Genomic DNA, 14,285 nt, shown 5'->3' with positions numbered 1-14,285 from the left:
TGGGAGGTTCTTGAAGTTTATGAGTACAGGCATAACTAATATTTCGTTTCGTTTATATGTTTAGCAATAATCTTCCGGATACAACCTTAAAAATCATTTTATACTGAGAATCGGTGGCGGATTTAGAAAAGTATTTTGGGAAGAGTTTTTCTTACTAATGTTTAGTTTTTCTAAACATTCGTAATTTTTATTTGACGGGAGCTTAAAGTTTGAGTAAAGGCATAACTAATAGGTATTTCGTTTGTTTTAGACATTCCGTAATTTCAGGGAACAGGCTTCAGTCCGAAAGACCTCCCCCTAACCTTCGCTAAACTGTCACTGCTGGTAATTAGTAATAATAACGACTTAAAAACAATAAGAAAGGAAGTCGGCCAACTCACAGTACACCCACTATTTCTACATTCACAGATGGAATGAAGAAAAGCTTTGTCAGAATGGTCGAATGCTGGGTTGAATCCCGGACTTACCGATAGAAGCGCAATAGCTAATCACTCAGTCATGTTTGTTGTGCAGTTGTATTTAGCTTAACTTAAATATATTCCGTAGTCCTCTTTTTTTTTGGGGGGGGGGGGGTCCGTAATGATATGTTGAATCCCTCTTGTTAAAAATTCAGAAAACTTGAGGATTGGGTAAACCGTGATGGCGGTTATATAAAACTTAACTGTAGAATTTCAAGAATATACAGAACCAAAAGCTCTAGATGTGCAGCCTTTAATTGTATCATATCAATCTAAGTATTTCTCTTATGTTTTATTTTAATTTTATTTTGTTTCAAAAAGAGGGTATGGAATATTTTGAAGTAAAAATACTACATACTAGTTATTTGTGTATTTTTTTAAAAGAAGTGTTTACTTTTAGGGTTGGCTGGTTTCCACCAACATTTTTTTTAATAACTGGTTTAAACCAAAAAAATAAAAAGAATGAAAAATGCGAATCGTGTGAACTTCATGGTGATGTTTCCAGATATCAAACCACCTGCAATAGTTTTATTTCCCTTTCACCTTTTAATCAAGGTGTCCCATGTTCAATTCTCGGTCGAACCACAATCCTTCTTTCATGCGTAAACCAAGTAGCGGTTCGGATGTCAGTTTAAGCGAAAGTCTTCTCCTTGATAACCTCGGTATTTCGTAAGGATGTTAAGCCTAAACATGCGAAACGAAACCAAATTGTGTATATCTGCATGCCTAAATGCCTGTTGTTTTATAAAGAAGCCAAGATTGATTAAATATATTGATAGAATATGGCAAAATTTATCGATTGTCTGCGTAGCTTCCAACATTAGCTTGGATTGGACTTTCAATGATATCTACGTACTAAATTTGTAATTTAATACCTCAGTTTTAGCGTACTGATTGATACCTTGACCTTTAAATTTTACATGCAAAGCATATTTTCCTGTTATTGTCGTACATTTCATGTAATGACGGGATTTTCCCGATAGCTAGGGCGGGAGATTCTCAATTTAAGAAATTTACTGACCGGACTTCTTCACGCTTATGGGAGTTCTTCCGGCATAACCCCGCTGGTGCATAATAACACCAAGGCGAAACAAACTTATTTCTGTGAATATGTAATATAAATACATAAAGCAAAAAATCTAAATCAAAAAAGTCTGGATTAAACCAAAAAAGCCTGGTTTAAACATCCCCCAAAAAACGGGTTTTTGGCATTTTCAAAAACAACCATGGTTCTTGCCAACTCTGCTTACTTTTGTATATAGGAGGTTAAAAAATTCTTATTATATACATTGGTTAATCCTGTGGAATTCATAATGTAAATATGTTGAAGAAAAATTGTTTGAAATATCTTTTCGAAATTCATAGTTTATTTTCGAGGTTTTATATTATTATCAGCAACACTAATTAAATGACTTTTTGTGTTATAGAGAAGCGAAACAAAGTCTGATTTATCAATTTAAAGCAGAATTTTGAAAAAAAAAAAAGCCCAAAATTTCCCAAGCAAAAAAGCAAAGCAGAAAAAACAGTTTTTTTTTTTTCAAAAAAGCCGGTTTTTTTCCGAGCCCTTGCATCTCTACTATACATTATTTGAGATACAGATAAATAGGTGGTCAAAGTTTAAATAATTCTCCAATACTACGTGTAAAAGTGTTTCTTTTCATGAAAAATTTCTCCTTTTTAAATTTCTAACCGGAAATATGATTTAAAATCCAGTTTTGTTTTCACAAAGAACAACTCAAACAGCTTTTGTTACAAGTGTTCAATGTGAGAACTATTCGTCACACGGCATACATCGAGTCGATAGGCGAGAAAGGCCATAAACTTCCCGCTGGGATATGGCAAAAACACACTCAATTTAGGGGAGTCTCATTACAACTGGGGCATCCATCTCTTGGGGATTTACCGACCCCCAGATGCGAATGTTACGAGTGTTCATATCCCACTAAGGTGAAATGTCGATTCATCATACATGCAGAAACATTTCATTAGCAAATTTGGCACATAAACCGTACTGTGTACACTTCAAAGATTGTAGGAACTGCAAATGATAAGGACGCAGTTGTAAGCGTCTCGTTAAAATTCTCTATACAGACGGTTGCACTGTAACTATAGATTCAATCTTTGGAAAATGTAAAACACAAAAAGCTTTCTGCTTACTAGTCGCCATCTTTACTACTAGCGCTTTCTAACGGGAGACGGAGGAAACAGTTTATGCGCAAGAGAGCGTACAAAAGTTTTTAAGTTATTCTTTCATTTGATGTATTATTTCTAATTGAAATGAAATGAAATTTTTGAGTTTTACGTCCTACGGTTATGCCGGTTAGGCTAAAGGAGACGGTGATGGCGAGAAATGAATGAAATGGTGGAATGGAGAAAGTGGGAGGAAACGGGAGAACCCCGAGGAAACTAGGAGCATGGTGTTTGTCTACCACAAAGTCCACACGGCGCGAGCTGGGATCGAACCAGGGACCCCAAGCACCGGAGGTGAACGCTCTACCACTGAGCCACCGCGCCGTCCTATTATTTATAATTGTAAGTTAATTGTAATAATTACACAAAACCTTAGGCAGAAAAGTTCAGTTCCGGTCAAATTTCCAATTTTAAAATCTCTGAAACGATCCTAATTTACCAAGTTTCCTGCTTGGATAATTATTTCCCGAAATGTGCAGATAACACTTTTAAAATGTGTGTTTCACATGTATCCCCGTGTTGTGAAACGAAACTCAAAACCATTGACTAATTAATCCTTCCATCCATAAACATACTTTTTCGGTTTGTACATATTTATATTAAAACTGAAAGCAGAGTAAAGTTAATGAAGACCTGTAATTGGTGAAGAAAGTATCATGGGATCATTGTACGCATTGTTTACAATGAACTCAATGATTTCTATTAAAATAGTCTGTAACCTTTGATTCATGGGGAATCCAATCTAATTAAGCGACACGTTGTTGTTATGGTTTCCATTAACCAAGCGAGAACAGTTAGAAGAAAACGCCTTCTCATTGTGGAATCCATTAGCTTAAACATTTGTTGTTTAATTAAGCTGCCTAAGGGAGATGTAATAATTAGTGTTTCTCTATCCTCTGATGCTTCTAGTTTATAATATTTGTACTGCATGGAAAGAAACTAATCAGCCTAGCAATGTCATCTAATTTTGCTCTTCACCCAGCTTTCTGCAATTTTATAAACAAAATGGCGAAGGATTTCTTCTAATCTAATTTCAAAAAACGTTTCAAAATGTTTGTAGGTTTACTACCAAACTCCTCTTCTTATTTTTAAAATTACGTTTTATTCTTTAAGAGCTGTTCAGACACTTCTTGAATGTCAACAGTTCAACCAACCAATTTCAATTTGGGCACAAGTTCTTTTGAAAGTTCGTACAAAATGAGCGCGAGGTCGGTTGAAATTCGTTAAAAATGGACATCTGTGGACCGTTTCCCATCCACCCAATGAGTGTCCGTCTATCTAGCAGATGCAATCGTTCAGTGCCGGAGGGCATAGTCCAAAATCTTGGAATCGAAATCGCCGCCCAACATCCTGAGAGCCAAAATCTTACATGGTTTAAGCCTCGTCGCCCGAAATCTCGCTTGGTCAAAACATCACGGATCAAATTTCACTCGGCCAAAACTTGCAGACCGAAATCTTGTACGGAGAAAACCTCGCCACAGTAATATACATATATGAGTTTTTTAGTTCAAAATATTAATAATAATGCAGAAATCAGTATGGGGTATTTTAGTTTCAAAATTTACTGTTCACTAGTCAAAATTGATGTTCTAATTTTTCAAGCAGTTCAATTTCTTTCAAGACCTCTGCTGAAATATATATGCATATAATTCTTTTTAGCAAGACAAAATTTAACTAGTTTCACATCCACAAAACGAGGACAAAAGGAAGAACTACTACAAGTTATTCAGGCTTATACTTTTCACTTGAATGAATCTTTCTTTATATATATTGCAAAGTTCATTTTGCAGAGCATTAGTCCTCTCAGTGTTGATCCTTCCATTAAACTTCTCAATGGAAAAAGTGCTAGAAGTTGTTAAATAACTTTGCGACTAGAAACTAAATTTTTTCGTCTGACCGGGACTAGACACGAAACCGGCCGGGACTGTTCCGGTCAAACTGGGACGTCGGCAAGCCTATCTATCTGTTACTGATACACAGAAACTGATTCTTCCAACTGCAGAGAACATACACTGTTGTACTTAAGAATACAATAAATCTATATCAGGTCTAACTTGCAGAAGTTGCGAACTTATATGGGGGTGGCCCTCTTTCCATGTAGCAATGGTGGTCTTGAGTCAGCAATCATAACTATCACTGCTTTATCTAGTAGGTTCTTATATTCGACATTGTAATTTCACGGTCATTCTGTTTTAAAAATAAAATATTAATTCCCTGAATATAATGTATGAAGAAACCAACGTTGTCCGTAAATATTGAGTCCAAGAGTTAACTACTTTATTTTACTTTGTATTTTGTTTTATTAATTTATTTTTGTTTACTTTTGCAGACTCAGTTCGTCGCAGCATTTGCCTCTACCAATTTGGGCGATGTCTCCCCGAACATATTAGGCCCACATTGTCTGGATACAGGACTGCCTTGTGATCTATTAACGAGTACTTGTAACGGGAGGAATGAGTTATGTGTGGCTTTTGGTCCTGGAAAAGATATGTTTGACAGCACAAAAATCATTGCAGAAAGGCAATATAGGAAAGCATTGGTAAGATCAGTGTTAACCATAAAATCCAAAGACCGGGTTGTTGATAAGTACTAGAAACTTTTTAAAAAATCACAAACTACATAACTTATCATAATAATTCTTACGCCGATAAAGATTTTTTCTCAAGTAGACTAGTGATTCTCAACCTAGTTCCTATTACGACCCCATTTTATTTATTTATTTATTTATTTATTGAAACAGAACACAACAGGTATTATACCCAATTACAGTGTTCACCTTTCATGATATAATATATTTACAATTTCTCTTTTAAACCTTGTGAGGCAATCAGTATAAATATCTATATTATTTGTCATTTTTAAGAGTCTGTTGTAGGTTGCACTAATCCTCTATGTTGGCGACTTATTTAGGATAATCGTCCCTGCTTTTGCACAATAAAAGAAGTTATAGTTTTCTGGACGTGTTTTTCTATCTGGAACGTTTATTTGGAAGCTCGAAAGCAATTCGTTGCAGTCTAGCTTATTATTAAGTATCTTATACAAAAACATCATGTCAGATAACTTTCTTTGTTTGAGGGTTAGAGTTTCAAAATTCTTATTAGACTTTTCATTTCTTGAGAAAATGTTTCTTTCCTTATATACAAGATATCCAAGAAATTTGGACTGGATTTTCCTATTTTTAGTGGGTTACTTTTTGTATCTGGGTTCCATACAAGCGTTGCATATTCTAGTTTGGATCGAACGTAAGTTTGATACAATTTTTGAAGCGTGGCATGTTTACGAAACTCCCTACTAATTCTTAGAATAAACCCAAGATTTCTGTTCGCTTCATTTATTATGTTATCAATATGAGGTTCAAATGTAAATTTCGTATCACACATTACTCCTAAATCATTGACAGTACTTACAACGCATAGTTGAGTCTCATTAATTGAATATTTAAAGTGCACTGGTTTTTACGGTTTGTAATACTCATGATTTTACATTTACTAATATTTAATTCAATAAATTACTTTGACATCATTTTACTACTAAATTTATATCTTGTTGGAGGGGAGGAATTCAACATGATTCCCCCCCTGTATTTATGGAATTTATACATCTAAAAAGTTTGAGATCATCTGCATAGAACAATTTGTGGGAATACGTTATACATCTAGAAAGATCATTTATAAATATAACAAATACTAGAGAACCCAAATTTGACCCTTGTGGAACACCAGATAGTTGCAAGTATTCGGCTGACTTGTACCCCTTATATACAATGAACTGCCTTCGGTCTCTCAAATACGACTGGAACAGCCCAATTAACTCTGCGGAGAAGTTAAATTGACGAAGTTTCTCTATTAGTACATTGTGATTTGCTCTATCAAATGCTTTCGCAAAATCGGTGTAGATAATATCTACTTGACCACCTTGATCTAGAGTGCTTGCTATAAAATTGTTAAGAATACTGAGATCTGTGACTGTTGATCTACCTTGGACGAAACCATGCTGGTATTCTGAAATTGATAGTTTTATGTGGTTTTCAATTCGTTTATAAAGAATAGATTCAAACACTTTAGCAAAAATACTCAATATTGATACAGACCTATAATTTTGAAGATCTTTACCATTATTAGTCTTAGAAATGGGCCAGACTTTTGTTATTTTCCATTTACTGGGGGAATTTACAAGTAGAAATAATTAAGTTGAATAAAATCCTTTTACCAGGATTTAATATACCTATTGCGGAGATCTCACAATATCCATCTATTTCCATAATAGCGAAAATCATTTCTAATATATAGTTGATACAGTATCTTGCCTAAAAGCGAATGGATTGAAACCAAATTTGGTCAGTTCAGTCATTTTCAATTACACTGTTCAACAAATTTTGATCGAAAGTATGTAAATTCTTTGAAATTGCGATTTTTACATTCATTTAAGCATAATATGAAAGGAAATGATAATAAAAGAATTTTCTTAGCTCAGGTTGTGAAAAAACGCCCTTGTACAACAGTAGCTGTATATACAAATGTATTAATATTTATAGAACATTTAAGCAAAATCCTTGTAAAAACCTACATTTCACTTTTTTTTTATCTATTTCACTGTGATGTGATAAGCAGGGGAGTTAAGAAGTACCCTAACCTGTAGCTTTCTATACCCTTGTACTTCCTTTTTCAAAATTGCGCAAATACCAGTTTCACAGCGATACAGAAAATAAAGTAACCGTGGTCAAGTTAAACATTAACAATTCCGTAATAAAAATCAGTATTAACATCAAAACATGAAAAATATGTACAAATACCTTTTTGTGCAAGAACTACACTGCAATGTAGACAAAAGTTTCAAGTATCCCTTGTACAGGATTATGTTTATTTTATTTTGAGCGTCTTCGCTTGGCTTGCCTTTTGTAGGTTACATCTGGAGCATGCCTTGCAATAGTCCAACAGTAGTCGGCCAATATGTTAGAACTCCACTTTCCCTCATCTCTTCTCCATGGCTGCAATATCTTGATGGAAACGCTCACCATGTTCGTCACTTACTGCTCCACAATCTTCGGGAGAGAAGTCTAGATGTGAATGAACAAACTGGAGTTTCAGAGACATATTGCAACCAAGATTTTCGTAGCACAATAACAACTTTGCTACCAGTTGTTTGTAATTTGTTGCTCGGTGTCTTCCCAAGAACTGTGAACAAATACTCTTCAAACTTTCCCACGCAGCTTTCTCCTCACCTTGGAGAATTTCGTCGAACTTGTGATCTTTGAATAGTTGCCTAATCTGTGGCCCAATGAAAACACCCTCTTGAACTTTGGCATCACTTGATCGAGGGAATTGTCCTCTTAGGTACTTATAGGCCTCATCCTATTGGTTCATGCTTTTAACAAAACTTTTCATAAGACCTAATTTAATATGTAGAGGGGGAAGCAAAATTCGGTTACGATCTACCAGTGGTTCATGCTGCACATTTTATCACTCCCGGCTGAAGAGTTTCTCTGGTACTCCAATCACTTTTGCGGTAATGAGATCCACGATCTCTACTATCCCATTCACATATAAAGCAACAATACTTTGTATACCCTAACTGTATACCTAGCAACAGTGCTATTACTTTAAGGTCACCACAAATGAGCCATTGAAAATCGTAATATTTAATGGCTTGAAGTAAACGTTTCAAGTTTTCATAAGATTCCTTCATATGAACTGCGTAACCTACAGGAGTTGAAGGAAGTTCATTTCCAATATGTAAAAGCACTGCCTTTAAACTCACCTTGGACGAATCTATAAAGAGCCTCCACTCCGTAGGTTCGTAATTAATTTTAAGTGCCCTATGAGACCATTTACATCTGTACATGCCACAAGTGAGTCTTCCATAGTAAAAAATGAAGTGAACATCTTCTCCCTATTCCGATACACTGAAATATTTACTTTTTCCTGCAATAAATTCCATTGCTTTAAGCGTGAAACTAAAATTTCGGCTTTGCTTTTTGAGAGGTCCAAGTCTCTGATTAGATCACTTAGTTCCTCTTGAGTAAGTCTTTGTGGTTCACATGGAGGTTCTTCTACAACAAACGTAGGGTCCTTCGAAGTACTTGATTCAGGAGCTTCAACTTCTTGATCATCATCAGAAAAAAGATCGTATTCTTTAGGTGGGTCAGGAACAGGTAGTCCTTCTCCATGTGGAACAGGGCGCATTGCAGAAGGAATGTTAGGATAGATCAACGCCCGCTTCTTCTTCGTAGAAATTCCCTTCTTGACGGAAGGAACCATACAAAAATAAGTCCCTGTTGTGGTCGCTTGGCTCCCTCCAAATCATGGGCACTGCAAAAGGCATTGAGCGCCCCTTCCCATTAATCCAATTTCTTAGATTGCTGGCACAAGTGTTACACACAATGTGGGGTGCCCAAGGTTTATCTTGGTCTCCAATTTTACAACCAAATTAATATTGATAGGCTTTTCTTATTAGTGGTGTTATAGTCTGCTTTTGTGAGGAAAATGTCACTTCCCCACACACGTAGCAGAAGCTATCCGCACTGTTTACACAATTTCGCGGCATTTTTGTTTATTGAAATCCTCAAAATGTCGCTTGAAATAGTTCCGACAACTATTTAAAAATATACATTCGAAATACCAGTATTTTTGCGTACTTGTAGTTGTATTTTTATATCCTGCACTACACAAACGTCACACCCAAAACGCTGATAACTGCACTAAACCTGTCTTTTCTAACAATAGCAGAACACTACTGAGATAAGGAACACAATGAAACCAAGCGTTCATATAGTTTCTCCAGTGTTGCCGGATAGTGTAACATTTTACCCCAAACGAAGCGAATATATTTATTTTTAAAGCGTTATTATTAGACATGCCTGTAAAACGAAAAGTAGAGCTAATATTCGAAAAGAACTTTCAAATTCGTGATCATCACCACAAAATCAATAAGAATTAGCTGATTTTGTTCAATTTACATTTTCGTTATTGAACAGTGTTATCGAATTCGATTCGACATACAAAATGGGGGTCGTTTGAAAATCTTGAAACTTCATAAGCCTTAATTTTGGGTCATATGATAAAAAAAAAATAAAACGATTTCTGATTTTGGTTTTAAAATTTGGACAGTTGTTTAAAAAGTAATTGAATATTTTAATTTTCGAGAGTTATTGAATACTTTAATATTTGAGTTACCTCATATTGTTGTGAATTTGGTACATTGTTGTGTATGTGTTCAGTATCACCAAAACTGTTAAATGTAACTTGTTTATATTTAAAATTTAGGAAACAAACAAAATCTCACACCAAAAATCTACCTTCAGTGTCGTCAGCTTGTTGGAAAAAAGACTATTCGCTCACACACGTACTTATCTCATTAGATTACAATTTTGATTGTATTTGAATCTGCAGATTTTGTTGCATTTGTACTTTTCTAGTTAGACCCCTATTTCAATATACAGTTCTCATTAGTTTCATATCGTACCACTTTCGTTTGAATCTATTTTTAAACAACTCAGCACTTGTTGAAAGTGTTCAGTAGACCTACTTTTTGTTGTTCTTCACAATACGTATAAAAATAAAAATATGCCTAGCAGACCAAAATTCAAAATAATATGAAAACCTCCTTTCGAAATACCACTTAAGTCAGTTTTTCTCAATTTTAAACTTTTTATGTTATTATGATCTTGTGGGCGAGATGCACATATTAATCTTGAATAAACTGCAAAACTCACTCAAGTCTCACTGGTGTAATGGCTCAAAAACTTTTTTTTTTTTTTTTTTGCAAAGTCTACCTTAGTCATTGAAGTTTTTGGTGTTTCCTGTAAATTTTAAAAATATGACAAGTGGTATTTGGAAAGATTTAAAAATATTTTCCGGTATTAGATTCTAATTATATTTGTCTTCCGCTTATCTTTGCGACCCCCATAGAACCCTCTCACGACCCGCAGGTTGAGAAACCCTGATGTAGACCATTATAATACTGTATATTCTCCCTAGCAACACAGACAGTAGGCTCGGGGAAACGATTGGCTAGCCGACTGCCAATGTTTGACCTACATTGCTTGCTTAGCCAAGCGTGTGCCAACGAAGCCCCTGCGAAAAAAGTAGAACTGCAATTGAGACCACGAGGTCGAAACTAATGAATAAAATCAAGGGAATTGTTGGTTGGCTGACAATCAAAACTCCTTTGTTATTTACCATGTCTCTCTACGTATCCGCAGAAAATTTCAAGAACTTTATACCCTACTAGATAGATCTCCATCAATTTTCGCTAGAATGTAGAGGGTTAAAAGTTAGAAATAGAGTTGGTTGATGGAAGTAATATTAAAACCGGAAGTGGTAGAAATAATAAACTTCCGGTTTTAACGGTAATCACTATAGATCAAAGATGGTAATAGATAGCATGAATATTTTTTTTGCATTTAATTACGTGTCCTAAGAATAAATTTAATCTGTATTCTTAACACCCTACTAGAACCGGAAGTGATAGAAATTCAGTTCAACTTCCGGTTTCAATATTTAACTACAGACAGGAAAAATGATTAGAGATGACAAGAAGCGTTGTTTTCTTTGCTATCGATTTTGTATTCTAAAATTAGGTGCTATCTTCTCTCTCAACTTTCTATTCAACCGGAATATGGCAGAAATGAACCACTTCCGGTTTTAATGACCGCCATTGAGGAAAACCAGTAACAAATAGGAAGAAGAGTTTTCCTGCGATCAATTAAGCGTCCCAGAAATGTATCCCGTTTAAGCAGCTATCTCACTATTAAAACCGGAAGTGTTAAAATACTTTTCCAATTCCAGTTCAAATATTAATTGAGAACATATGATGTCATACAAACAAAATTCTTTCACTTGATGTACACGTGATACTGCTACTTGCTGTAATTACCAGTTCGTAAAGATGACGCACATTTGCCGACTACGGGCCAACCGAATGTGCTGTTAGGACTAATATTTAATTTAAAGACCACCTCGCTGGTCCAGTTGCTAGTGGACGTGCTTTTGGTACACGGGGAGCCCGGTCGATTCCAGGTGTGAGATTTTGAAATTTGAACTCATTACGGTGGTTCGCATTCCACCATAAAACTGTAGGTCCACCTCTCATATAGCCTCGGAGCTGAAATAGAACGCTAAACTCTAATCAATAAATCAACTAACTTAAGCTAGGCGAATAAAAGTGTTACAGAATAATCAAAATTACTTTTAGAGAGGGTAATTAAAAAGAACAAGCAACCCTAACACTAAAATTATCCTCGGATTCTGTAATATAAATTTACTAACTTTACATTTAAAATATAATGTATAGCTAATATAATGGAATCTACTCCAGTGCACGGGAGTGTCAGGGGATCCTCTGGTTGATCTCAGAAACAAATATATTTACGTAAAGAACATACTTCCCATCCAAAGAAACATTGATACAGTAGTTTGCTGTGTAGAATTTTTACATACGCAAACGTTTAAGTTATAACATCTTCATGTTTTTCTCGGGACGGTAACAGATAGAAACATGTGGTTTGTTGTAAAATAAGTAAGCACTTATCAAGGAGTGACAGATGGCAGCACAGTACGGCGGACAGAACTGTTTTTGATACGATGCTCGTCGTTTTCTCCGTTTGCGTGGAGTGACACCGCTTCAAATTCATTGCCACTTGAGGGGGACATTTGATTGTGCCATGGACGTGTCTAATGTGCATTGATGGGTGCAACAGTTCCAAGAAGGCAGAACGTCGTGTGACAACAAACCCAGACAATCTCGGCCTCGCAAAGGCTGGTCTGACGACATGTTCGAACTAGTGGAGGAAGTTGTGTTGGAGGATATCCGAATTAATGTGGAACACATCACTTCCAAAGATGGCATTTCCGTGGGATCTGTGCACACTGTCGTCAGACCTGTTTGTGCGAGGCCGAGATTATCTTGGTTTGTTGTTACACAACGTTTTGCCTTCTTTCAACTATCCACACTCACGAATGCACATCAAACACATCCATGATACCACCATCACATGTCTCATTCAATTGGCGACCAATTATCAGAAAACGACGACGACTGTCGTTAAATATCAAAGAGAGTCATTACTCTCATCCGTGCTGCTACAGTTCTGTGTGGCGTATAATGTTGCCATCCTGTCACGTATTGACGAGTGCTCGTGTATTTTAAAACAACACGTCTCTGTCTGTCAAGGGTCCTGGAAGAAAAAATAGAGTTATAACATGAATGCACCTCGTAAATAGGAGATAATGCCTTGCTCTTACACAAACATTGAAAGCTACGGAATATTTTGTAAAGGTTGAATAGGCTGTTGTTGTAAAGGTTTAATTGGCTGTTGTTGTAAAGGTTGAATAGGCTGTTATTTTAAAATTGAATTTGTCATGCTTTCACTAGAACAAGCAAAGCAATTTCTCCATTGTAGGTTTCACAACCTGGGAGTCGGTATCCTAGGGGGAGGGGATGCGAGAAGAATACACGGAGTTGCGAAATGAGACGAAAAATATACTGTAAATGTAATTACGATGTAGTGCCGTAAAAATATTTTTCAAGAGAATTTTGATAGATATATTTTTTGCAAATACAGCGAAGGATAGTAAATAAAATAATGAATTCAAATAAAGAATAATTTAAAAAACAATTGAAGTAAAAGAAGAAAGAAATAACCATAAAAGTTATTACAAACCGATAATTATTTAGGGATGTCGCTTCAAGGATGTTGAGATAAATGGGAGGTCATAGTAATAAATAAGGTTGAGGCAGGGGCGGACCAAGGGCCAGGCAATCCGGGCGACTGCCCGATGTGCCACAGTCAGGGGGCGCCAAAACGAGCCTCAAATGTAAATTTTATGACGTCTTTCCTATTGACTTTTTTTTTGGTTTATATTCTTATAAAATAGCGTCAATTACATAATCTTTTTCCACTTCATCATGGAAGAAAAGAGTTTCATAGTATTGCGGGAGGGGGGTGTATGGACAAAAATGGAGACATGGCACGTAGAAGAAAGAGTGGACTTACATAATGTATTTGAATATTAATTCTTCTTTTTGAAAAATGAGTTTAAAATAAAGCAACCTTGCCCGGGTGAAAATTTTGCCTGATCTGCTCCTGGGTTGAGAAAGCCTGTATCTATGGTACCGCGTAATATAATATAATGAACTTTCAGAGGAAAAAGAAAATATAGAATCTATCAAGGACATTGAATGGAGAATAGAGAGGGAGTAGGGAATAGAGAAAATGCTAAAACAGTGCAAAACTTAATCTGCTTATTGGGTTCGTCTCTATGCTAACCGCTGCTCAGAAAATCTGATTATTTTATTCACAAAGGGGAATGTATTTTCTGAAAATATAAACCTTTTTTTGTTTTTTTAATGTTTCTTAGGAAAGAAAAGGTCGCTTTAGAAACATTTTCTCTACAATTTCCAAAAGGAATAAAATACATGTATACTGCTTTGGAATGGAATTGCTAATGAGGAAGACATGGATTGATTAATTCTGTGTAAATTTTTTACAAACCTATTGAGATTGGATAAGGAAATAAATTTCGGCGAATACATTCTGCTCTACAAGGGTTCGCACAGAATCTGGAGGAGCATGTCACTGTTAAATTAGTAATTTGAGAAAACTAACGCATTCTGTTTCCTTTTAACAGTTTCCACTAC

At 35.6% G+C, this 14,285-nt stretch overlaps 1 protein-coding gene across 2 annotated transcripts in view; it reads left to right on the top strand.

The window, feature by feature from the left end:
• The window catches only part of CDase (neutral ceramidase), a 324,432-nt gene that overhangs the window by 248,154 nt on the left and 61,993 nt on the right, over positions 1-14,285 (top strand). For both annotated transcript variants that reach the window (XM_081729519.1, XM_081729520.1), the window contains exon 7: positions 4,978-5,187. In XM_081729519.1, the coding sequence (XP_081585645.1) occupies positions 4,978-5,187 (210 nt within the window). The remainder of the gene's footprint in view (positions 1-4,977; positions 5,188-14,285) is intronic.

This window comes from Thermobia domestica, chromosome 10 (genome assembly GCF_964235325.1).
Source record: "Thermobia domestica chromosome 10, izTheDome1.hap1.1, whole genome shotgun sequence".
NCBI classification, from domain to species: domain Eukaryota; kingdom Metazoa; phylum Arthropoda; class Insecta; order Zygentoma; family Lepismatidae; genus Thermobia; species Thermobia domestica.
This window is presented reverse-complemented; position numbering and strand designations above follow the sequence as displayed.